This window comes from Neofelis nebulosa, chromosome 3 (genome assembly GCF_028018385.1).
Source record: "Neofelis nebulosa isolate mNeoNeb1 chromosome 3, mNeoNeb1.pri, whole genome shotgun sequence".
Lineage (NCBI taxonomy): Eukaryota > Metazoa > Chordata > Mammalia > Carnivora > Felidae > Neofelis > Neofelis nebulosa.
The window spans coordinates 16,231,091-16,257,497 of NC_080784.1; the positions used below are offsets into that span (position 1 = coordinate 16,231,091).

General features: G+C 43.3%; 1 protein-coding gene and 1 long non-coding RNA gene across 7 annotated transcripts in view; one reads left to right on the top strand and one right to left on the bottom strand.

Moving 5' to 3' along the window:
• LOC131506407 (uncharacterized) lies at positions 1 to 18,903 on the top strand. Its single transcript, XR_009258915.1, has 3 exons — positions 1 to 433; positions 1,888 to 2,014; positions 18,799 to 18,903. It is a non-coding gene; the product is annotated as an uncharacterized LOC131506407 (long non-coding RNA).
• Positions 14,289 to 26,407, bottom strand: part of CASP3 (caspase 3) — a 23,956-nt gene continuing 11,837 nt past the window's right edge. For 2 of the 6 annotated variants that reach the window (XM_058719990.1, XM_058719991.1), the window contains 6 exons: positions 24,931 to 24,995; positions 22,017 to 22,141; positions 18,854 to 18,982; positions 18,361 to 18,536; positions 17,472 to 17,592; positions 14,289 to 16,078 (listed from right to left, as the gene is read on the bottom strand). In XM_058719990.1, coding sequence (XP_058575973.1) covers positions 15,849 to 16,078; positions 17,472 to 17,592; positions 18,361 to 18,536; positions 18,854 to 18,982; positions 22,017 to 22,141; positions 24,931 to 24,983 — 834 coding nt within the window. In that variant the 5' untranslated portion in view covers positions 24,984 to 24,995 and the 3' untranslated portion in view covers positions 14,289 to 15,848. Of the gene's footprint in view, positions 16,079 to 17,471; positions 17,593 to 18,360; positions 18,537 to 18,853; positions 18,983 to 22,016; positions 22,145 to 24,930; positions 24,996 to 25,840; positions 25,917 to 26,407 lie in introns of all 6 variants that reach the window. The other 4 variants (XM_058719988.1, XM_058719989.1, XM_058719986.1 and 1 more) reach the window with 3 other exon arrangements.

Sequence of the window (26,407 nt, forward strand, 5' to 3'; positions counted from 1 at the left end):
TCAATTTTCAACCCGCCCGAGTTGACTCCCCAACCCTGTAGCCTCCAACCCTGTCCCGGGACTTGTTTGCCTTCTTATTTTGGCTTCTTTAAGTGATGCCACGAGGTACAGCTCTTGGCCACCTTGAGAGCAGGTTCTGGCAAATGAGGCTCTGCCATTTGTTCAGACTGTTTTTAAGGATTGGAGCTCATCTGTTCCTCCGCTCTTTCCTGCAGCCATCCTCAAGGAAGGGCCATGCTATCGCCCAGTGCTTTCTGAGCTTCTGTCAGCTTGACTGATTCTCCTCCCACGAGCTGCTTCAGCATCTCAAAAGGCCAGAGCTCTGAGAAGCACGTAGAAGGTGTTTCTGCGATCTGTTTTACAGATGCATGCTTTCTGCCAGATTCTAGTGCGTGCTTTAGCTTGTGTTCTTCACTGGGTTTCCTCTGGAGAAGTAAGTAGTAGAAAGAGCAAAGAATTGAGAGTCAGAAATACCTGGGTTCGTGTTCAGGCACTACCACCTATACAGGCTGTGTGACCTTAGGCAAGCTGTTTAAGCTCTGATTTTTCATTTCCTCAGTTATAAAATTAGGAAAATAATACCCACCTCATAAGTTCGTGTGAGAATTACAGGAAACGATGTTTGGAAAGTATCCGGCATGGAGAAGTCACGCAACCGGGCCAACTGCTATGATAAGCACATGTGGCAAAATAATGTTAGGAAATATTAACTGATGCGTTCCCATCATCCGCGTCCACACTTCCTTTGACTCTGTTACCCTCCCTATTCTCAAACTGTCCACTTAGCTGTTAGACGTGAGGTCTTCGTGGCCCCCAGGAGAACTGTTGGCAGCGGAAGTAAGAATGAGGGCATTATGTCTTGAGTTTGATGTCTAACAGCTGAAGCTGACACAGAATGAGTAACTGTTGTGCTTCCTCCGTCCCCTGCATCCCCGCTGGTAGGTCACAGTCCTCTGAGCTGAGAAAAGGAGGACATCTAATAAGGAGAGTGCCAAAGTGAGTCACTGGTGTGGGTCCCTGCCCATTTCCTGCTCGGAACCCTGAAAGACACACTCCCACAATACCCTTCCCTCCATCAGAGTAGCTGTAGGAAAAGCAGCCTCACAGACGGACACTGGGCCTGTCCCAGAAGGGCTCAGGAGACAGCTAACTAATCTTCCTGTGTGGTCTGAGGGGCAGTTAACTTTGAGGGGTGTGAAACAAGCTACCCCAAAATATGCCTCTTTGACGTAGGATTATTTTGAGTAACTGCAGACACAGGCGAAGCTCTGAAAATGGAATCGAAGTTACTTTTTTTGCAAGAGAAATGGGCATTTATTTATTTATTTCTGTTCTGTTTGTTTTTGAGAGAAAGAGAGGGCAAGTGGGCGAGGGGCGGGAGGAGTGGGGTTGGGGGAACGTGAGGGGACAGAGGATCCAAAGCGAGCTGTGCCCTGACAGCTGGCAGGCAAGCCCGTTGTGGGGCTCAGACTCACAAACCCTGAGGTCATGACCTGAGCCGAAGTCGGACACTCAACTGACTGAGCCACCCAGGCGCCCTGAGAAATGGGCATTTATATAAGGGTAGTCTCCACCTGGAAGCTTGTCTCCCTCTCTGTACCATGAAGGGAAGGATGACTCTTGACCATAAGAGGCTTAACTAGACCGTAACTAGACCACCTCACCTTTCTTTCTTTTGTCTTTAACCTGACGATGTTATTTAAGCCAGTGCCTAGGCCATCTCGGGAAGTTATTACCCACTTTTCCCTGGGGATCTTCCTGTTATACACGAGGTATTCATGTTAGTAAACTTCTGGGTTTCTTTCTCTTGTTAATCTGACTTTTATGACAGGGGTCTCAGCCAAGACCTCAGAAAGTTCCAGGAAAGATTCCCTTTCCTCCCTACAGGGGCCTCAGGGATTCGAGGACACAGAGCAGTAGCAGAGTAACCATAACAGCAGAGGCTCAATGGGAACGCAGATATCTCGGTGGATACCAGAGAGCACAAGTGATGGGGACAACCAAATGGGACGAGGTAAGTCTCAGCCGGACCCACAGGGCACCTGTGACAACGGAGAACCAGATACCTCCAGTCCTCCAACCTTCTCCTACCTCCATGACACGGCGCTTCACCAACTCCAGGCAAGGAGAGAGCCCCCAGTTGGCTGGGTTAACTCTGAATGGATCCAGTTTGCCCTGAACTGATGAGTTTTCCACTACCAAGTAGAACTGAGGTTCAGGTAACTTGATTTATCAACAGAGTCCTCAAGCTAATTTGTATACCCGCCAAATGGGAGGCTATCCCAGTGAACTGAACCTCTGAGCAAGTATGTGTGTGTGTGTGGACACACACTCACGATCATGGGATCACTTCCTGCTGTGTTCTCCTCTGGTAGTGATCCCCTCTTTTGTCAGGAGCCCTGCCACCCTGTACTTCCTCAAAGGACATGATTCTTTTTTTTTTTTTTTAATTTTTATCAAGTTCACTTATTTTGAGAGACAGAAGGTAGGGTAAGGGGCAGAAAGAGAGGGAGAGAGAATCCCAAGCAGGCTCCATGCTGTCCGTGTAGAGCCCAACACAGGGCTCAAACTCTCCAACCATGAGATCATCATCTGAGCTGAAATCAAGAGCTTAACTGACTAAGCCACCCAGGTGCCCCTCAAAGGAAATGATTCTTATATTTGGGGTTAAAGGCGGTTTAAAGCAAACTCACAAGTTTATTGCAGCTTGGGTTTTTTTAATGTACACAATTCTAGGACACAGCCATCTAAGAATTAGAAAGTACAGCTTTCTCTCTCACGTAGGATATTTGCCTTTCTATCTAATCAGCTGCTAAGTTTAGCCATAGGAGAAGTTAATTTTTAAGACTGCTATGCATTTCCTGCTTGGATCCCTGAAAGATACCCCTGAAAGATCCCTGAAAGACACTCCCACAATACCCTTCCCTCCATCAGAGTAGCTGCAGGGAAAGCAGCCTCACAGGCATGCTGCCTGTCCCATTTGGGCTCAGGAGACAGCTAACCCTTCTCTGTTGTCTGAGGTGCAGTTGACTTTAGGGGTGCAAACTTTGGCTCTCCTTACATGTACATTAAAAAGACACCATTTGTACACTAGCCTTGGTTGAAAGTCATCCAAAAGATCCTTGTTGACAAGCAACAATGTGATTCAGCTGAAGCTGATGTGAATTTATCAGGGTGGGAGGGGCAGAGGCAGAGAGAGAATCTTAAGCAGGCTCCATGCCCAGAGCTGGGGGGGGAGGGGTGCGGTGGGCAATGGGGCTCAGTCTCGTGACCGTGAGATCACGAGCTGAACCGAAAATCAGGAGTCGGATGTCCGACCTACTGAGCCACCCAGGTGCCCTTGCTAGGATAAAGTTGCAAGATAAAGTGAGGCGTATTACATTTTTTAGAGTTTATTTGAGTCGAAATGGATTTGAATCGGCAGCACTAAACCAGAAGTGGTTAGGAGCTCCATAGGAGCTAAGGGAAAGACTTCACAGAAAAGACGCAGAAGCAAAGTAAGGAAATGACTTCATTGGCTCTAGCTGGACAGAAGCCTTATTTGGAAAAGTCGGCTGTTTGTGATTGGTTGTCCGTAGGTTTTGACTTCCTAGCCCTGAGGCGTGACAGGCTTAGGTTTGGGTTTGCTTACATAGGCTGTCTGGGCAACAGAGTCACCTCAGTCCTAATACTTATTTTTCAATTCCAGTTGGAAAATATCCTTTTGTTTTAACCTCCTGCCTGGCAAGAGCTGAGCTGGAGAGAGCTGGAAGGCCGGGTATCGAGATGATCAATGACAAGCCAAAATGAGAGTAACAGTGGTGCCTTTAAATGCTTACTGTGAGGGTATGAGCAGGAGGCAGGCTGACGAAAGCGAAAGCGCTGGCTCTCCCAGTGTTTTGTTCTTCCCCGTGGAACAGGGCGGGCACCAACAGGAAGCCCCAGACAAAAGACTCCTACCGTTTTGTGAAGAGGAGACAGGGTGAGGGGTGGACTGGGAGTGAAAAAAAAAAATGAATGCTGAGTCAGAGTGAAGGAAAGTGTCTTTCAGAGTCCCCTTTCCCCCAAGCCTAGAAGGTGGCCTCTGCAGAGGTGTCTGAAAAATGACTCAGCCATGGGCCTCCCAATAAGGAGGCCTCCAAATGAAGGAATGCAGATATCTGTAAGAGCATCGCCGGCCAGGAGGGTCTGGGTATCCCTGCAGAGACTCAGTTCGGTGCACACAGATACTGTGTGTGCAGGGAGGTCAGCTTTCCCCCACGCGGTCTGCCAGGTAAAGCCTCTGTAATTCCTAACGTTGGGCCTGAGAGATCACACATAGGGTTGCGACCTGGAGTCCGACTCCTCACTTCTCAGCAGGACTTTCGCATCCACAACCCAAGACCTAACTGGATGTCAGTGGAAAGAGACTTGTGACACCACACAAAGAGATTTCCAGTGCGCATATCTTAGAAGGTCTTCTGAGCATCAGTCTGCCTTCTAAACCCTCATTTGTTCATTGGCGATTTTTCCACATATACTTCCTGGGAATAGATATATAATGAACGTTGGCTGTATTATCTTGACCTTTGTTACTATTTTCCTTTAAAAACACAACAACGCAAAGAGGCACTGGTTTGTTAGAATGAGTGTCAACGACCTGTTTCCCTTCATCTCGTATTCCAGCGTTGTGATATTCATTCCCCTCCACACCCACTCACCATGTAAAACCCGGTGAGGAAATCAGCATTTCCTCCAGAGCCCAGTGTGCCCCACAAGGGGGTTAAGAGCCGTCCCTGAAAAGCCCACCGATTCTGACTAAGCGTGGCTTCCTCTCTTTGTGGTGTGGGGGAAGCTGGTCATACCAAGACCTATCAGTTGGCCTGCCTGGGAGCGGCCAGAAGCAGCTGTATACTTTGTACACTGTTGAGTCATCAAGGTTTCCTTTGCTTTTGACAGATAAATAAGTAGAGATTAGGAGGCTGCCAGAGGCTACCTAGGATAAGGCAATTTAGAATTCACCCACTCTGGAATTTTTTGGACTCAGCTTATCCTTATTGACTTCAAAGGGAGGGAAATAGCCTCTTACCAGGTGTTCCCTGTTTATTCCACCAACCATCTGACAGATTCCAGAAGGGCATGAAATGTGGCTTTCAGCTTTATGGTCCTAGTACCTAGCACAATCCCTGGCAAAGAAATGATGAATACTCAATACATATTTGTTCAGTAACAACTTGAGGGGTGGCTGGGTGGGTGGCTCCGTCGGTTGGGCGGCCAACTCTTGATTTTGGCTCAGGTCATGATCTCACAGTTCGTGCGTTCAAGCTCCAGGTGGGGGTCTGTGCTCATTGCACAGAGCCTGCTTCAGATCCTCCGTCTCCCTCTTTCTGGCCCTCTCCGACTCACGCTTTCTCTCTCTGTCTCTCAAAAATGAATACATGTTAAAAAAAAATAAGAAAACAAACAAAATAACTTTAAGTTCCCCAGAGATCCTCTGCACGCTCAGGACTGAACCTGCTAACGTGGCTGCCGAGGTCATACAGGACCTCCCTTGAGGTAGCTCGGCAATGTGGTTGAGTGGGTAGGCCCTGTAGCTAGACTCCTGGGTTCAAATCCTGGCCCTGCTCCTTCCTTTCGTCGTGGCTTTGGTCCAGTTACTTCAGTTTCCTCCTTTGTAAACTGGGGCTGTCTCATAAGGTTGATAAGAACAGAATATGAGTTAATATTTAAAACCACTTAGAATGGGGGCGGGCATCAAGTTGGGAAGTATACGTGCTGATAAGTAAAGAAAGCAGTTTTCCTAGTCCTCCGGGCATTTTCAATGACAGCAAACTGATGGCTATCTAAATAACCTGCCGTCGTTTTGTCTGCTTCAAATTCATCAGACAACTCCTCTGTCATTCTCTGTTGACAAATTCTCATGTCACTCCTACAGGAAGAAAGATATTATTGCCCCCATTTTAGAGAAGGAGAGGCCGCAGTCCAGCCTGGGGAAGAGGCAGCTAGCTAGCTCAGTACAACCGGCGCTCCCTCACTTCACGAACCCCAACAGAGGAAGTGTAGCTGTGGGAGTTGGAGCAGAGACGGGGGAGTCTGCATTGAAATGAGTTGTGACAAATGTCCTGTGAAAAATATTTCTTAGTCATAGTTTACCTGTGAGTTTCCCAGGCTGAAAAATGGGTCGTTCGCAAACCGTAACACCTCTGGAGACAGCGGCACATGTTAACTCAGGATTTCCTGGAATGTAGTCGATGGCATTGGACATTATGCCACGCTCTCCAACTAAGGTAGTTCTTATCAACGCGGTGATCTGAAGGGACTTTTTACATCGGGGCTTCAACATAAAGTAGATAGCCTTAAGGCTCTCAGATGAACTTTCATAAGAAGCTTCCATCCGGGACTTGAGTTTTAGGAAGACATTTGTGAAGAGAATCTATTACACATAATTTAAAAGTTTTAGTGGTTAACTTTAAAGGATATGAATGTATGATAGTGGCTCTGAGTCGAGTCTGTTTTTCTTTTTATGTTCTCATTGGATAAACCAAACCACTGTTTTGGTTCAGCCATCTCAACCTTTCAGTTCTGCTCCATGCTTGAGGGTGTATGAGGGGATGGGATGGGATAGGGAGACAGCAGGGATAAATGAGATCCTAATTTTGTATGACTATATACTAATAATAGAAATCTAAATGACATTTAAGTGATATTTGACTCGTTTGACCATCAGATATATCTGGAAAGTTCATATTCCATTTCTCACAGTAAGATTATTGAAATTTTTTTTCAGAAGGCTAACAAGTTGATCAGTTAGGGATAAAGTACCGAAAGTAAATGGAAGGATGGAGTCTGTCCACTAAAAGCAGACTTTAATATTTAAGTCATTAAATTTTGTATCAGCCTGGGTTGGGACAAGGGAGTGTTGAATCAGACTGTAGCTGATATGCACAAGCCAGACACATCTGAGTTTTGTTTGTTTTTTTTTTTCCCTCATTCCAGAGTCTCAAGTTCATTGCAGGGGACAGAGAGCCATGAAGGGTGAATGGGGAGCAGGAGTCGGGGAAGGTGGGGTGAGACTGTGCAGGTTCAGAACAAGATTTCAGTAAACAGGCTGCCTCCACCCCTCACCCCAGCAGTAGTCCACCTCATTCTTACAGATTTTTAAATAGTAGAAACCCAACAGATACTACTTGAAAATTTTATTTTTCAATCATTTCCATCTGAATTTGCATCACCAATGATGCTTCTGGACACCAGTGTTCAAAATAGACACGGGGTAGTGTTGGCTGGAAACAGGGATCTACTATTTCTATATGGAGCTCTTGATTGCATTATTATTTCTTTTAACTTGTAATGTTTATTTATTTTTGAGAGAGACAGAGCATGAGCCGGGAGGGGCAAAGAAAGAGAGGGAGACACAGAATACGAAGCAGGCTCCAGGCTCTGAGCTGTCAGCACAGAGCTGGATGCGGGCCTCAAATCCACAAACTGTGAGACCATGACCTGAGTCGAAGTTGGACGCTTAACTGACTGAGCCACCCAGGCACCCCGATTACATTGTATTCTGATTCAAAACTGGAAATAAACAACAGCCAACACACACACACACACACACACACACACACACACACACACTAAGGTTTTGAGCAGAATCAGGGTTTTTTTTTGAGCTTTAAAAATGGGGAAGCATCTTGGAAAACTTGAAGGTCTAGAAATAAATGCTGTAAATGAACAACAGGATCTAGATATATTGTAATAAACTTACTTATTCAGGGGGCGCTGGGTAGCTTGGTCGGTTAAGCTTCTGACTCTTGATTTTGCTCAGGTCATGATCTCATAGTTCATGAGTTCGATTCCCACATGGAGCCCCATCCTGACAGCACACAGACTGCTTGGGATTCTCTCTGTCTGCCTCTTCCATGTGCACGCACACTCTCTCTCAAAATAAAAAAACTTAAAAAAAAAAAAAGTTGTAATTTGGCCAAGATCACTCTACTATCAGTGGCCTCATACAGACTGGGACCCAAATATCCTCGTTCCTAACATCCACATGCAGTTACTTTTGATGTTAACCTATTATTTCCTAATCATCTATGCAGTGGACTGACTCAGACCCTCCCACATCGACATTCACTTTTTTTCTCTTGCTCAGGATCAACTGAAAGTTAGACAAATACGGAAAGAAATGAAGACTTGGAATCTTTCTTTGATCTATGGAAAGTTCTGGCAAATCACTGATGATGACATACTAATGGTGTACAGGGAAAACTTTTGGTAAAAAGATTTCTGTAAAAGGCAATTCTATGCCATTCTAGTTACTCCTGCTTCTCGCTGCCCAAGTCTCACCAAGGAAGGAAATTTTTAAGAGTACAGATTTATTTCAGGTGGCAAGTGGAACTTTATTCTAATGGACTAGAGTAAGAGTAGCACTTCTCAAATGCCACATCAAAGATTCAGATTCTGAGAGCAGCACGTATAGGTTTTCCCCCCACACCATTAATCAATTCTCAGACACCAGCTAAGTAGATGTTTTTCACTGCAGCTTAATTCTGACACTGTCTACCTGGAGATAGTATCAGATGGCACAGGTTAAGGTCTCAGTCCTGCCAACTTCAAGTTGAGATTGTCACCTCTGCTTCTGATGGTGGGCTAGAAATCAGAGGTTCCACTGATCCCCTAATGGGTTCCCTTAGTGAGATCCCCTTCTAATGGGTTCCATTAATTAGCTAGAGTGGCTCACAGAACCCAGACCAACATTTTATTCACTAGATTGCCAATTCTTTGTAAAAGGCTAGAACTTAGAAACAGCCAGAGGGAAGAGATGGTTAGGACGAGGTTTAGGGAAGGGACGCAGACTGTCCATGCTCCCCGGGTGCACCATTGTCCCCACATCTCCATGTGTTCACCAACCCAGAAGCTCTCTGAACCCAGTTCTTTTGGGTTTTTATGGAGGCTTTATTACGTAGGCATAATTGATTAAATCATTGGCCATCGGTACATCCCCTTTTCTTGGGAAGTACTTTCCTCTAATCTGAGATGATGTCCTTCTTTATTTGGGGGCCGAGGGGTAAATGAGAAGGTGGGTTAAAAATGTCTTTTTTTTTTTTTTTTTTTTATGAATAATGGTGATAATGGATAGCGTTCCAAAAATGTTATTTGGCAAAAAAAAAAAAAAAAAAGATTTTTAAAAATTCCATACAATCAAAGGTTTGTGAACACAACTAAATTTTGTCCCATTATCCCATTACTATACTCCCTCATATTGAATCTCATTTCAGCAAATCAGGGCTTACATGGATGAGGCCACTCCCACTATCCTCACCTCTTAGGTCCATGACCTCATTTCTAACATGGTCTGCTTCCTGCTACTTGGTCCCCGTACTCAGTCACATCATTTTCATGATCAGATTTGCCCCACTTTCCACTCACTCTCTGACCACGGTCTCCCCTCATTTCGTCACATTGTTCCACTACTGGCCCTACAACAGATATTCGGATTTATCAGGACCACCAGGCTCTGGACCACTCTTCATATTCCCTGCATGTTTATACCCCTTCTGTTTCCCCTGCCCTCTCTAGCTGGTTCACGTTCTATGGTTCATCAATTCACTAACTCATTTTTCAGTATCCTGAAGTCTGTGGCTCCTCTGTATTTTTTTTTTTTCAAGTTTATTTACTTATTTTGCAAGAGAGGGAGGGGAGGGGCAGAGAGAGGGAGAGAGAAAATCCATGAACCATGACATCATGACCTGAGCCAAAGGCAGACGCTTAACCAGCTGAGCCATCCAGGCACCCCCCCACCTCTGTAATTTTTTTTTTTTTTTTTTAACAAATGTGGGCAAAGGTCCAAAGTTGGATAAAGCCAACACATGCCAATATCCAAGTCGGATAAAGCCAACACATGCCAATATCCAAGCAGCTGAGTGCACCAGATAAAATCATGCCAACGGGGCAGCTGGAGCCACTGTGGATTCATAATCTCTGGTCTTGAGGAGGCCCTCAGCACCCCCCAGAGACCTCCCTGAGCTTCTCTGCCCAACTCCCTCTCCCGCTCTTGACAATGATTGTTGCAAACTCTTCTTACTCTTCCAACCTTTGATCCCACTGTCCCCTCCCTAACTTGGAGCAGAGTCCTTGCCTTCTACTTCACAGGAAATATAGAGGCTATTATAAAGGAACTTCCGGCCACAAAAACCGTAACCCTGGCTTCCTCAGCACCCCGCCTCACATTTTCCCCTGTTAAAAAAAAAAAAAAAAAAGTCTCCCCTCCTCTTTCCCACAGTTGTTCAGGTTTATCCTTCCTCACTTCCTGCTCTAGCTACTCCCTTCTCTCTCTCCCGTCCTTCAAAGCCAATTTCTCAAGTTTCTTATACTCGTTAGTTCCGTTTCCTCATTTTCCACTAATGTATTGATCCACTCTTAGCTGGCTTCTGTCTCAATATTTGCAGAGTGCCCTTTGTGGGGCTCACGTATAACCTCCTGTCACAAATCCAATGCCGTTAAAAAATTTTTTTTTCTTCTCTGATTCTTGGTAGTTTGTCACACTGGCCACTTCCTCTGGAACGTTTCTTCCTGTGGCTTTCTCAGCCTCTACTGTTTTCCCACCTTTGACTTTGGTGGTCCTTTGTCTCCTTTTCTGGGTGTTCAAATGTTGGTGCTTCCTCTTCCCACGTGTACTCTCCCTGGGTGGCATCTCTAGACAAAGCACCTCCAAGGCCTCTCTCTTGACCTTGTCTACTCTCCCCCTTGTTGACTGTCCTTCTGCCACAGTGGCCCCATTAATTCTTCTTAAACCTGCCAGGCAGAAATGGGTTTTTGGGAATTCTTTGGTAAAATCAGTGAATTAGCATTCAACATGCTGGCCAACCATGCTTCCCTCTAAGGCTGTCAGGTCTCCAGGCTTACATTTAAGTCGCATAGGGGCGCCTGGGAGGCCGAGTCGGCTGAGAGTCTGACTTCAGCTCAAGGTCATGATTTCGAGGTCTGTGAGTTCGAGCCCCACGTGGGCCTATGCTGCTGACGGCTCAGAGCCGGGAGCCTGCTTTGGATCTCCCTCTCTCTTTGTGTCTCCCTCTCTCTTTGCTCCGCCCGTGCGCGTCCACACACACACACACACACACACACTCAAAAATAAACATTAAAAGTTAAAAAAAAAAGTCACATAAAAACAAAGCAGGAGGAGATCAGACAATGGATTCTTTTAACTCAGACATGCTCCTTAATAGCTTTTGTACCAAGTTTAAATTTGGTAAAAACATTTTCTTGAAAGGGAGATGTCTGCCTTTTCTGAATATTCCTAAATATCTCAGTTCCTCAGGTCTTTTCATTATCTTTTTTTTTTTAATGTGTTTTATTTAGTTTTGAGAAAGAGTGTGCAAGTGGTGGAGGGGCAGAGAGGGGGAGGGCAGAAGAAGCAGGCTCCTGGCCCTGTGCTGACAGCAGCCAGCCGGATGTGGGGCTCGAACTCACAAACCCTGAAATCATGACCTGAGCCCAAAGTTGTTTAACCAACTGAGCCACCCAGGTGCCCGCCCCCCTGCTGTTTTTTTTTATTTTACTTCCAGGATAGTTAACATACAGGATAGTATATTAGTTTCATGTGTACAATATAGTGATTCAACAAGTCTATACATTACTCTGTGCTCATCATGACAAGTGGACTCTGAAGTCCCTGTCACCTATTTCACCGCTTCTCCCACCCACCTCCTCTCTGGTAACCACGTTTGTTCTCTGTAGTTAAGAGTGTGTTTTTTGGCTTGTCTTTTCCCCCCTTTCTTCATTTGTTTCTTAAATTCCACGTATGAGTGAAATCATATATTTGCTAAGTCTTTTCATGACAAGTAGAAAATCGATCAAGAAACTGATATTCTAGTGTGTTCCTTCAACAGCAACCAAAAAACTGAACTGAGAATTACTTTGGGGTCAAGTTCTAATATTAAGCATGTTATGATTTTGCAACGAATACCTACGAAGTTTGAGGCAAAAAAAGAAAGTTAACAAGCTAAACAGAATCCTGTAACATGGCTTTTGGGAATGTATGGTATCCTCCCCACCGCTCCCCTCTGTGCTGATTTGTGTTCTCATTACTGAAACAGTTTTGTGCCATTTGCACCCCCCTTGATTTAATTTCACTTTTGAAGGCAGGTATGAATGGCGCAATAAAAAGGAGTCATTTATGTCAAGGAGTTTTAAAATGGAGCTGGGAGGCCATCAAGGTGGCCCTTCTGCACACATCTCACTGGGCGGGACCATGAACTTTTGTACTGGGCCAAACAGCAAATATTCCAGGGAAAGGAATTCCAGGGAACACGGGCAAGTTGGTACCGTAATGAACCAACGAGTGACAGCCTTAGCAACAACCGTGGTTAGCCAAGGTTAGTTTTCTGCTGTCAACACCAGTCAACATTTTTTGCAAACATATGCAAGCCTTCCCTTTTTTCTTTGTTTTTTTTTATGTTTATTTAGTTTTGAGAGAGAGACAGACAGAGCATGAGCAGGGGAGGGGCAGAGAGAGAGAGAGAGAGAGAGAGAGAGAGAAAGAGAGAGAGAGAGAGACAGAGATACAGAATCCGAAGCAGGCTCCAGGCTCTGAGTTGTCACACAGAGCCTGACGCGGGGCTCAAACTCATGAACTGTGAGATCATGACCTGAGCTGAAGTTGGATGCTTAACCAACTGAGCCACCCAGGTGCCCCCCTTTTGTCTTTAATAAATCCTGATTTGTGTTCCCTGGGGGGCCAAAATTTGGGTTGCCACCTAAATCTGTGCTCCCACATTGCCATTCTGAGACCCAAAATAAATGTTTTTGTTTTATTTCAAGTTCTGCTTCTTTTCTCAGTTGACATAGGTAATACATTGACATGGTCCTCAACAGTCCAAATGATACAGAAAAGTTAACACGTGTGAAATCTCACTTCCGTACTGTCCGCGTCCACCATTTACATTTTTGTTAGTTTCTTCTTCTTCTTTTTTTTTGTTTTTAAATCCTTCTGGTGTTTCTTTAGGCAAATGCATATTCTTATCTCCCTTCTCCCTTTTGACACAAAATGCAGCATATTATCTATAGTGTTCTGTGTTTCATCCTTTTCTACTTAATCACCTATGTTGGAGATCTTTACCTATCAGTTGAGGATCTTCCTCATTCTTTCACAGCAAATCATGTTCCATCACGTGGATGTATCACAGTGTATTTCACCTGTCTTCCTGACGCTTGGGTCGCTGTCATTTTTTACCCATGAAAACAGTGTTGTGATGAATAATCATGCCTATGACTTTGTACATATACAGATGTATGGGTAGTTTGAATTTTAAGAAATGAGATGGCTACTTCAAAGAGTCAATAATTTGATAGATATTGCTGGATTCTCCTCCACAGGGAATTATACCATTTTGCACTTCAACCGGTGGGAGAATGTATTTCCTTGTTGCCTCGCCCACAGAATGGTGTCAAACCTTAGGACAATGTTTGATTGTCTTACTATGATGGAGGTTAAGCTCTTTATGTGAGTGTTAGGGACATTTGGTCTTTCTTTTTCCGTGAACTGTGTCCACACCCTTGGTCCTTTTTTTCTTTTTAACATCTCAAGTTTCTTTAGATAGTAGGGAGATTAGAATGGGCTGGCTTTCTCAACCCATTACAGAACTATAGCTTTAAAGAGTCTTTAAAAAGTTATTCATGCCATCCTCTATTTCTTGGAAATTGGAATCCCCCATTCCCAGTTAGGATAATTTAATTTAGTTTTCTGACTTATGGCATAATATGTGTATTACAGAAATACTGGAAGAAATTTAAAACTGCTTGTCTGCCCTTTCTTTCTTTTCTTTTTTTAATTTTTTTAGTTTGTTTGAGACAGACAGAAAGCACTAGCAGGGGAGAGGCAGAGAGACAGGGAGAGAGAAAGAGAAACCCAAACAGGTTCTACACTGCCAGTGAACAGCCCAACGTAAGGCTCAAGGGGCTTAAATTCACAAGCCGTGAGATCATGACCTGAGCCGAAGTCCGACACTTAACTGACTGACTGAGCCACCCAGGTGCCGCCATTTTGTTTTGTTTTTTAATTTAAGTTTATTTATTAGAGAGAGAGAGAGAGAGAGAGAGAGAGAGAGAGGAGGGGAAGAGAGAGAGGAGGGGAAGAGAGAGAATTCCAAGCAGGCTCTGCACTGTCAGCACAGAGCCAGACATGATCCCACCACTGTGGGGTCACAACCTGAGCTGAAACCAAGGGTCGGACGCCCAACCAACTGAGCCACCCAAGTGCTCCTTGGTTAAAAATGTTTTTAACTACAGCCAGTAGCACAACATCAGAAACGACAACAAAAACTTGACCATGTTGGTAATTTTAAGTTAAAATTTATGTTTTGAAATAAAAAATCATAACAAAAGTTTACAGAACAGTCACACAGATACCATTGCATGCTTCATTTATACAAAAAAGTTCCATAGTCAAAACAAAGAGCTGTCATTTATAAATGTGAGTTCCTTTCTTTGAGCAAGAGATAGCTTATGTGCAACGTGAGACGGAAAAACCAGGGAGACCTGGTGACGCGGCAGCGGCCCAGGGCCTGCCCGAGCGCCGCTTCCCCTGCGCCAGGGGAGGGGAGACTGGCTGGCGTCTCAGGTTCTGTGTGCGGTGGGCCTTTCATTTCAGAGAACAGGACATGATTATAACCGGACCATTTCCTGTGTAGACTTCAACAGAAAATAGCTTGCTTAAAAACCGTACTACAAAGCGTGCTATGCTTTTGGCTGTGACGCTCACCTTCTCTGGAAAATTTCCAATTCAGACGTTTCTGCTTTGGTTTGCTTTCTTGGAGATTCATCCTCCACACGCACCAGTCCATATGAAACAACTAACTGGCGGTGGTTTTTCTGAAGCTGTGGCCCCGTCTCCATCACATCACACGGGCTGTGCCCACCGTGTCTCTGCTCAGGTCAAACCATCTCCTAGTTATGGAGCACCCAGCTGATGGATTTATTGCTTCTTCATTGCATGACACTGTTTACTATGCATGGTGTGTTTTATTATATTCCTGTAGAATTTTGTCAGTTCGCGCTGCTATCAGCATGATCAACAGTTTGAGGTTTTTACGTAACTGCTCTTCAGGTGCTCTCCTGGTGAGAGCTCAGCGGGTGGGCCCGGGCGCAGACATCAGGACAGCGATGCTGGTGGATGAACTCTCTCTGGCACTTCGCACTTCTGACTCTGTCTCCCTCCACTGACGCCGCATCTAGCCTCACAAGAATCAACGGAATTTGCACACACTGCCTCTCTAGCAAAATACTCAGTTTCTTTTTCAATAGTAAACGTGACTTTTTGCCGCAGAAGACCTGCTCAGGACCAACATCACAAAACCATGCACTCAGACAAATGATCTAAAAGTACAGGGGCCTTATCTCCAAATACCGATTCTAAAATCAAGGTAGGTCTTTAAGACTTTGACCGTGTCCATGGGTCCCCACAATTCTAGGACACCTTATTCCACATCAGTAGGTCTATGGTGTGACAAAAACCAGAATGCATACTCTTAAATGACAGCATACCAGGACCACTGAACTTCCTAACTACAATGTTTAACGTTTTCCGTATTTACTTAAAAATTCATAGCATGGCATCACTAAAACTTGCTAATTATGAGAGCAGTTAATTTACAAACATTTCCCCTCACAATGATTGTGCCACTATTCACTTTTATTTATCCCTAATTAAGTTTGATTTCAACTACCTGATTCTGAGTTTGAGGTAGCCTCATAATTCTGCTGCTATGAAAGTGCCATGTTCCAAAATACCACTTGAAGTATTAGATTAGATCTAAATGAGAGAGGAAAACAAAGCAGTTAAACCTTTTCCTCCCTTGGCATACAAACTGAAAAAAAAAAAAAAAAATCATCCATCTTCAGTGATAAAAATATAGTTCTTTTGTGAGCATAGACACAATACATGGAATCTGTTTCTTTCCATGAAAAGCAGAGTCAAGAGAAAAGGACTCAAATTCTAGGGCTACCTTTCGGTTAACCCGAGTAAGAATGTGCACGAACTCAAGCTTGTGAGCATACAGTCTGAGCATCGAGCAAAGTGACTGGATGAACCAGGATCCATCCTTGGAATTTCGCCAGGAGTAGTAACCTACAAGGCAAAATGTAACCGAAATGCCGTGAGTGTCTGATGTTATAAATTCTCACATAATCGTCAAGGAGAAAACAAGCATACACTTCCTCAAGCAGGGCCAGCCCTAAAAAGGAAAAGAAACGGCGCCTGTGGTGTCCGGGGAAATGACAGCAGAGGGGACAAAAGTGTGCTGTGTATATACCCCTGCTTGTGGCGAGGAAACGAAGAGTTGTGAACTACCTTCCCCGCTGAATTATGGGAAGCTCTCTTCTCTGGGTCCCCCTTCCCGCAGGGAGGGTAGAGGGTAATGTGCAGAAGGTACAGAGGCAAACGTGTGAGAAGCACCACTGGGGTAGCACAGTGTTGCAGTCAGATTATTGACTCATCCAAGACAGAAGCTGCTCGTGTCTGCACACACATTCGAGTGTCCTAAATGCGTCTACGAGGCATCTGAATGAAGTATGATAAAGACATTAGAGAGTATTCAAAAACTCCAAAAAAGGGTAAAAAGATTTATTGTACTTTTTTCAGATTAACTCTTGGATCGACTGCTTCTAATTTAGAAGCACTTTACCTGGAAACATGTGCTGAGGTCAAAAAGAAATCATACTGAGCGTATTTAAAAATGTAACATCGTTTAAAAATGCATCTGTCCTCAGGGGCGCCTGGGTGGCTCAGTCGGTTAAGCATCCGACTTCGGCTCAGCTCATGATCTCACACTGTGAGTCCGAGCCCTGCGTTGGGTTCTGTGTTGACAGCTCAGAGCCCGGAGCCTGCTTTGGATTCTGTGTCTCCCCCTCTCTCTGCCCCTCCTCAACTCACACTCTGTCTCTCAAAAATGAATAAACGTTAAAAAAAAAAAAAAAAAATTAAAAAAAAAATGCATCTGTCCTCCATTTCCAAACTTTGTGACACCCTGAGTTAGTCGCATAATAAATAAGTCACACAGTCAACCAATACTTATTTATATGCTGATGGGTTTAACACAAACCACATTTCTTTTCCCTTGTCATATACTATTAAGGTTTATCTTTTTTATCTCCCATCTTCCAAAGAATTCCTGGAAAACATACCTCTCTCCTATTCCAAGAAGTGGAGGAAGCTCTCACAATTACCATACCTGTGACAAAATGGTACATATTGTGTTCTACTACTAAATCACGATAGTGCTATTCTGCATTACCCTATAGCCTCCTCTCTGGCATTAAGTTCATGCATGGCACTGTCCAGGTATGCTTCCTTCTATCAGCAGATTTTCCAGCCAGACTTCGCTGAAGACACTTCTCCGTAGCTAAAGTTACCTGAAATACAGACCCGCTAGCTGTTCATGAATATCAAAATCCTGACAGCCTTTGGAACAGTTTCTTTGTGTTTAAGATCTCCAGGTAACATTCACTGTTTGTACCCTTACCAGGGGCTGTGGAATACGCATATAAGAAGTCGGCTTCCACTGGTATTTTCTGGCAGGCGATGTCATCCTCGGTACCACTGTCAGTCTCAATGCCGCAGTCCAGTTCCGTGCCTCGGCAGGCCTAGAGGTTAGAAAATAAACATTTACTAAAAAACTGTTATGTGTGGGGCACCTGGCTGGCTCAGTCGGTTAAGGGTCCAATTTTGATTTTGGCTCAGGTCATGATCTCACTCTTTGTGAGTTTGAGCCCCATGTTGGGCTCGGTGCTAACAGCATGGAGCTTGCTTGGGACTCTCTCTCTCTCTCTCTCTGCCCCTCTCCCGCTCATGCCCACTCTCACTCTCTCTCTCTCTCTCTCAATAAAAAATAAAACACCTTGTGTGTATACACATAACTGTGATTTCTTTTTTAATTTTTTTGGTAACATTTATTTTATTTTTGAGAGAGAGAGAGAGAGAGAGGGAGAGAGACAGAGTGCAAGCAGGGGAAGGGCAGAGAGAGGGAGACACAGGATCTGAAGCAAGCTCCAGGCTGTAAGCTGTCAGCCTAGAGCCTGATGTATGGCTCGAACTCACAAACTGAAATCATGACCTGAGCTGAAGTTGGCTCTCAAGTGACTGAGCCACCCAGGTACCCCTACACACATAACTGATTCCTAAGAAATGTAAAGGCTGTGTAAAACTGGATGTTAACTATGAAGAATATTTTGGATAAAAGTCTAAAATGAACATTTATTCTAGATCTCGTAAGTGGTAGTTTAAATGAATAAAAAAGTTAACATTAGTTCAGTAGCTTCTGAGGGAAAAAAATAATCCATCGGCTAATCCACAAACGAGTAACTTAATCCCTGATTAATCCTCCGTCACCAGGTTATTCAGTGAAAGATTACCTGAATAATGAAGAGTTTGGGTTTGCCGGTTAGACTTCTACAATAATCCCCTCTGAAGAAACCTGTCAATTTTTTCAGGTCAACAGGTCCGTTTGTTCCATAAATGATTCCTTCATCACCGTGGCTTAGAAGCACGCAAATAAAACTGCTCCTTTTGCTATGATCTTCTCTAGAAACTGGAAAAACGTTTATAAGTAAGGAAAATAAGCAAAGAAAACCCAACACAACTTCGCTCACTCATCTCCTAGGAGACCGCACAGGAGAAAAATGAAGGACTTGAAGACGGAACCGAGAGGTCACTGAAGCCCCACCTGTGCCAGACAGCACAGCTCAGACCATTTCAGGGGGGGCACGACTACTCTTATGTCATTTATATACGATGTAGGCTTATGAACAGTACGACGCCACGGTTCTCACGCTTTACGGCTGTAATTACAGCTACCATCATATAAAGTTGGACCGTGAAGGCGGGTCACTCTTCGTTATTTCTTACCACTGTCCAGCAACGCCACAATTTGTTCGCGTGTAAGATCGTTTTTATTCCTGACTTCGTATTTCAAGTTTGTGAATGTTTCTCGGAGGTTCGCCGCATCCACATCTGTACCAGACCGAGACGGCATTCCTGGAAAACAGAAAGGATTACTTAAATTGCATTAAAAAGAAAAAAAGAGTAATGGCTCTGAATGAATTATTCAGTGCAATAAATTCTTCTTTTCAGCTGTTAAGAAAATTCAGTTACTCTGATCGTCGGTAACACTAAGTCTCTTTAGTTTCTTGGCATATAAGACACTTCATAATACAAGCTGTATCAGTGTTATGGTCCTAAGATCTTTCACAGCTGTTTAGTAAAAAACACAACTGAAATGCTTAATGGGAGAACTTTGGTTAAATAAATTATGATTCATTTATATAATGGAATACTGTGTTGCCATTTCTGTAGACAAAATTTTACCATGGGAAATGGTCATTGTATAAAAAAACCCTATAAAACAATATAGGATACTACTTTTGTTTAGGAAAAATATGATATATATATATACACACACACATATATATATAACCATATACACATCTCATACACTCAGAGGAAATGGAATTTTTTTAAGTTCCCAGCAATTTTAAGATACGTTACTACTTTAATAATATTTTTCCAGAAAAAACCCCACAAACCCACTACCACATTAATATTTTTCACCAGGCATCCTGCCAGGAGTAATTTCCTCCAACCCTTTCCAAGCACCACGAGACCATGATTATGACCAGCTTCTTTTGTACAGATGTGGGACAGGAGCACAGAGAGGTTCAGGCACTTGTTGAAAGTAACAAAGCTGGCGTTAGGCCTGTACCTGGGGGTCCTGGGCTTTCATCACTCCTTTACGGTACCCTCCACCTAAATGTACAGATTGATTGCACAGTGCACCCAGATTTAAAAATGCTAAAATGTTGGGGAGGACACACCTTAGAAGTGAATATGTTATTAACGTGTATGAATAGAAAAAAAAAGACTCGATGTCTATAGCTCCAAAACATTGTGGATAGAGTATCTCTGTGTAGTGTGACTATGAGTGATTTTAGTGGTTTTTCTTTTGTTAATCTGTAGTTTCTGAAATTTCTATTATGGCCGTATGTAATTTTTTATAAAATTAAAATAAGCCTAGCAAAGTTGTGACTTTGGAGAGGCTGAGGGTACCATGCAGCTATGTGACAAGGTGAGTGAATTCTGGTCCTAGGTTGTGAGCCATTTAAAAAATTTTTTAAATGTTTATTTATTTTTGAGAGAGAGAGAGAGAGAGCGTGACAGAGTGTGAGCAGGGGAGGCGGTGGGGCAGAGAGAGAGAGAGAGAGAGAGAGAGAGAGAGCGAGAGGGAGACACAGAATCCGAAGCAGGCTTCAGGCTCTGAGCTGTCAACACAGAGTCCGACGCGGGGCTCAAACCCACAAACCACGAGAACATGACCTGAGCTTAAACCAAGAGTCAGACACTCAACTGACTGAGCCACCCAGGCACCCCTGTGAGCTATTTAATAGTAGAACCGAAAGTATGATACTGTCAAGAGATCACTGCAAGGCCCTGACCTTCAAATTTCAAAGCAGAAAAAGAGCTCACTCTAATGCTCTAAAGTCTGCTCTAAAGCCAGACTACCGGTTTGTTGTTTGTTCTTATGGTTGTTAAAGAACATATTCAACAGTGTAAAATCCTACAGGAAGTGGGCATCATAACTGGCAATGTGAGACAGAATGTCCCATGGTTCAAGGCGGCATCTCAACTTACAGCCAAAAGCAATGCAGAATGCTGCCATTCGGATTTAGACACCCATCCCCATTCACCGTGTCCTCATTCTTCATAACTAGTCTAACGCCAAGGCCCACTTATCTTTCCAGTGCCACCTGGCTTCTTTTGGCCATTTTCACCACCACTCTGGTAGACAGCTTCCTAAATTAGATCTGCTGCTTCTAATTTCTTTAGTTAAAAATCAATTCTAATGTGATCGATATGCCAATTCACAGAATGATCACAGCATCAGTTTAAAAAATAAGAAGTGGAAAAACAGCCCATTCAGATCGTAAATTATACAAATGGAGCAAATGGAATACTATATGATCATTAAAAGAAAAAAATCTGAAGATTATATAGGAACACGAAAAATGTTTATATGACGTTAAGAGGGATAAGGATACAATACTGCTTGCGTATTATGAATACAATTAAGCTTCAAGAGAAACGGTCAGGAGAAAGTATCAAGTAATACATCAAGATATTAATTAGCTTTTTAGGATTGTAGGGGATTTTATTTTTTATATTCTCTAAAAATAAAGTCTGCAATGTATTAGTAGATTCAAGTGGCACTCCGCATAGAGGCTGGGAAGGAGATTTGGTGATCAGGCCATGGTAAATCTAAGAGAACAGTTTCAGTGGAGAGGTAGTGGAGGAAACAGATTCAAGAGGGATGGAAAGAAGTGAGAACAGCAAGCTTGAAGTACATGTTTTCAAAATTTAGAGGAGACAAAAATGAGATGAAAGCTTAAGAGGAAGCAGGGTAAAAGAAAGGTCTCTTTCAAATGGGGCTCTGTCATTTTTGTAGGGGGAAAGGAAAAAGTCAGTAGAGCAAGTGAAGATACAAACAGGTGAAGGAGTCCAGGAGGTGGATTGAGAGCTCAGGCTGGGGGCGTGGTCGGGCACACCAAGGCCAAGTCCCAGCTCTGCTATTAAATTATCTGTGTGACTCTGTGCAAGAATTTTAACCTTTCAGCACCTAACCGTGGTTACTTTTCAGGGTTGTTATGCAAATTAAACAAGAGAATACCTACCAGGTGCCCTGTACAATTCCTGGAATGAAAAAATACTACTACCTATTATTTGTTGACTCCTTCCATTAGCGTTAAAGAGGGAACAGGGGGATAAAGAAACGAGGGCAGAAAAGCCAACACACAGATAGGAGGCCTGCTATAGGAAGAGGGAGAGATTATGATGGTGGATAGAAGATGGAGAGTTCATAATGTGTTGCAGGACATGAAGGGTCCTGCTCCATCCTTACTTTGTGGTTATTCTGTGTTATCGTTTACTAACTAATAACATCAGTTCTATTTTTAAAATGATACCAAATGTAAACAGGACGATGTTTGAAAAGGACTAAAAATTAGGTTGTGATACATACCGGTACTTTCATGAAAGTTCTTATTATTAATTATTATACATAAACCCATTTCAGGGTAATCCATTTTGTAACTGTTGTCCATGTATATTCCAGAGTCCATTGATTTGCTTCCATGGAAGATCTTTCTGCTTGGAAATCAAACAGTTTACAAAGATAGAAAGGCCAATGCTGCTGTTCACATCAATACAACTTTTATAACACATACGGACAGTTCACATTTGTTGGGTGGGTGTTAGGCTGTGTGCTGCAGGCCTTTCCTGATTTAAATTTCACAAGAAACCATTTTACGGATGAGGAAGTGACTGTTGTGAGGCTAAGTAATGTGTAGATGGTTATGCAGATAACGTGTCAGGACCGAGGCCAAGAGCACCTGTTGGACTTGAGTCCAGGCTTTTAATCTCCACATTTGGCTTTCCTCTAAATTGTATAGAATTCCATCACATACATTTTATGCTTTAAACATTTTAAATGTCTTGTAATATTGTGAGATATTTTACCTTTCAAGGTAAGAGCAACGTCTTAAAAATTACCCTGAAATGCTAGGAAAGCAACAAAATGCATATATGACGTGAAGCACAATATTTACCACAATTCCTAAATTGTTCCTTAAATGCCATGAGTTAAACGAATTAATAGTTAATACAGAAAATCACTGTTGTAAATAACTGGAAAATACTTGTCTGAAAGTCGCTAAACCTCTGTTAATCCTAGACCAGGGTCAATAAACTTTTTTTTTTTTTCCAGAAGAGCCAAATATCAAGTATTTGAGGCCTGTGTTTTTTGTAGCTCCTCCGTTCTGCTGGTGAACATAGCCCAGGACAATATGTAAGTCAAAGTGTGTGGCTACATTCCAATAATACTTGACCAAAATAGACTGGAAGCCCAAACCCTGATCTAGCCCAAGAATCAGTAAATACCAGGTCTAGGAACAGCCAAACCTCAATACCTAAAGTGCACGTACTCATCATGCCTTTAACCGGAGAGTATTTCATTACGTGCAATTACATGCAATTCTAAAAACATTGTTGGAAAAAGATGAAAATAGTACATGAAAGCAATCAAGGTCAGAAAGGAACTATTATATTTAGCTACAGGTGAAGATCCCCACATTTTACAGGTGAGAAAATCAACACTCTGAAAGCAGACTGACTTGTTGGAGACCATATAGATAATGGATCCCAGAACAGTAATTCTCCACCTCCTGCTGCCTCCTAGGAGGCAGTAGGATAGCCAGGCTGGGGGAGCCGTGGGGGGAGGGGGCTGCCTGATAAAGAGCAGAGACTCAAAAAACCAAGGGACGTGAGGATAACTTAGCACAGGACAAAAACGACCTAAATCTGTTTTGGGCTCCCATGCAATTTGCTATTAAATTATATTCTAGGGGCACCTGGGTGGCTCAGGTCATGATCTCACAGTTCATGAGTTTGAGCCCCCCGTTGGGCTCTGTGCTGACAGCTCAGAGTCTGGAGCCTGCTTCGGATTCTGTGTCTCCCTCTTTCTCTGCCCCTCCCCTGCTAATGCTCTCTGTCTCTCAAAAATGAATAAAACCGGTAAAAAAATTATATTCTATATGATATGAAAAGGTAGGAAAATGCATGTATCATTTAAAAAGGTTTTTAAAAAAATCCCCAAACCCTCTAAAAGGAGAGTGCATTTCAAAAGCTTAGTTTCTAGGAAATCTCCTTAGTGAAACAGACACCGCTAAATCTTTATTGGTAACCTGTTAATAGTTCTGTAATACTCTGGGGCGCCTGGGTGGCGCAGTCGGTTAAGCGTCCGACTTCAGCCAGGTCACGATCTCGCGGTCCGTGAGTTCGAGCCTCGCGTCAGGCTCTGGGCTGATGGCTCGGAGCCTGGAGCCTGTTTCCGATTCTGTGTCTCCCTCTCTCTCTGCCCCTCCCCCGTTCATGCTCAGTCTCTCTCTGTCCCAAAAATAAAAAAAAAAAAAAAAAAAAAAAAAAAAACGTTGAAAAAAAAATAGTTCTGTAATACTCTTATTTAGTACTAAAACTACTACTTCCCTGGGTGGTCCAAAATAGTAATATCAGGTCTCAGAAAGAAATTTTAGAATTCAAAGTTCTCCAAGAGATTGCAAATGGATAATGACATGAATTAAATTAATAGTGTTTTGAGTTTTATCTTTTTTCTTTCTCCAACATCTGGTTATGGGAAACATTAATATGTAAAATATTACAAAAAGGAAGACAGAAAAACAAAGGGTACAAGATCATCTAAAACCAGGCAATTCTTCCCCAGACTCGGAATTGTCATTTCATTTTAGTCTTGTCCCTCAGAGATAAACACAACGCCAAAAATCTCCCCCAAACACAGAAGCTCTCATCCTCCAGAAGGATTTAGGGAAGCACAGAACCATCCAGATCTGCAAGTTCTGCCCTTCCTGTGGCATCCCGCTTCCAGGTTAGGGTCTCTTACTGTGGGTCAGGCACTGTACCTCGTCTTTCCCCCCATCCTCCCCATAGTTTCGTGAAAGTTTGATTTTAAGAAGATTCAGGGAGGCTAAGTAGACATGCGGAGCCACACAGCTGCTGAGGTAGGGAGCTGGCTGGGTGTCTCTGGTTTGAAAGCCCTTTCTGTTTCCTTCTCAAAGTTCGCTGTGTCACGTACACATGCCTTTCTCTGATTATAAAGATAGTATTAGAGGGGCGCCTGGGTGGCGCAGTCGGTTAAGCGTCCAACTTCAGCCAGGTCACGATCTCGCGGTCCGTGAGTTCGAGCCCCGCGGCGGGCTCTGGGCTGATGGCTCGGAGCCTGGAGCCTGCTTCCGATTCTGGGTCTCCCTCTCTCTCTGCCCCTCCCCCGTCCATGCTCTGTCTCTCTCTGTCCCAAAAATAAATAAACGTTAAAAAAAAAAAAAAAATTAAAAAAAAAAAAAGATAGTATTAGAAATACTCACGTTTCTGAATTTTTAATGGATTTTGCATCCACTGAGTTTTCACTGTTCTCCATGGGTACTTCTAACTAGAATATAAAGATAGGAAGTAATCAAAATCTGTTATTATAAGATCACTGCCTCCTCTTAATTATTCCAATGATGGTTTCTCCAAATTAATGCTTTATATGGACATTTTTACATTAGCATTACCCCCCTCCCCAGCTTCACCTCCTCTATTAAATGTTTCTGTGAGTCAAACCTGAAAACAATGATCCCTTCTAAGCCCATTTCTTTGTCTCTTTCTTTCTTTTTTAAGCGAGCTATGAAGTCCATACAGTATACAGGGAAGAAGCATGCGGCTTGATCAATGTTTACATTTGTACACTCCCACCCGACCAGGATACCAGTTGCAACTTATTGCAACAGAGCAGGTCATTCATTGATAAGAACTCAGTTTTCTAACTCAACACCATCAAAACAAAACCCAGAAAGGCCCCATCACAACAGTATACCTCACATCATACTATTCTACGATGCTTTAGATTCTTGAGAGATACAGCACCAAGAAGTTCCAAACCTCCATATAATCTTTATTCTGAAACTGGGCTTGAGAATCCCGACTTCTCGTTTAGGGCGGTGGGGTGGATGGCCTGGGAAACCAGGAAGTAAGAACTGAAGTTTCTGCTTTCATGCTTCCATCAGACAATTCTAGCCTACCTTATGCAGTGCGCAAGTCCTTAACAATCAAAGCACTTATTATACAGCAGACACTGTGCTGGGCATGTGACCTTTTCTCTTCCCGACACTCCTACAAGTCAGGAAACTCCACTTTTAGTGATTAAATGACTTGGTCCACAGTCACAGAGCTAAGTGACTGAGGCCCCTTCCTTCCCACTCTGCTCTGAGGCCTCCGAGGAAGCCAGGTCCTTACTACTTGTCTTCTGGAGTTCTCCCATGTCTTCTCTAGCCTTCCAGAAGTAAAGGTACTTCCCATGGCAATCTGCCTCCTTAAATAAAGAAGAGAGAAAAAACAAGGCCAAAATTGCTCAGCTTTCTCCAGCCTCTGGAAGCCCTGGCTATCTCAGAAATTCTAACCAAGATACAATTTTAACCTAACTCGTATGCTAAAATCGGGAATCTTGAAAGAATATACTAGCCCATCAACAGGACCTACTCAACCACAGAGCTTATATAGAAAGCCTTAGCCTCCCTTCCCACTTTTAAATTTAAAAAATTGTGATAAAACATACATAAATTTACCATCCTAACTATTTTAAGTGTACAATTCAGTGACATTACGTATAGTTACATTATTGCATAACCATCACACCATCCATCTCTAGAACTTACTTTTTCATCTTCCCAAACTGAAAATCCCTACCAAAGCCCACCCCTTTCAAGGCCTCCTAAGAGCTAAGGAGACTTCTTTTGTTCTCCAAAGTTAAGTTCCTTCCTGCCTTCTCCCTAAATATTATATGCACCCGTGGTGGGGAAAGAT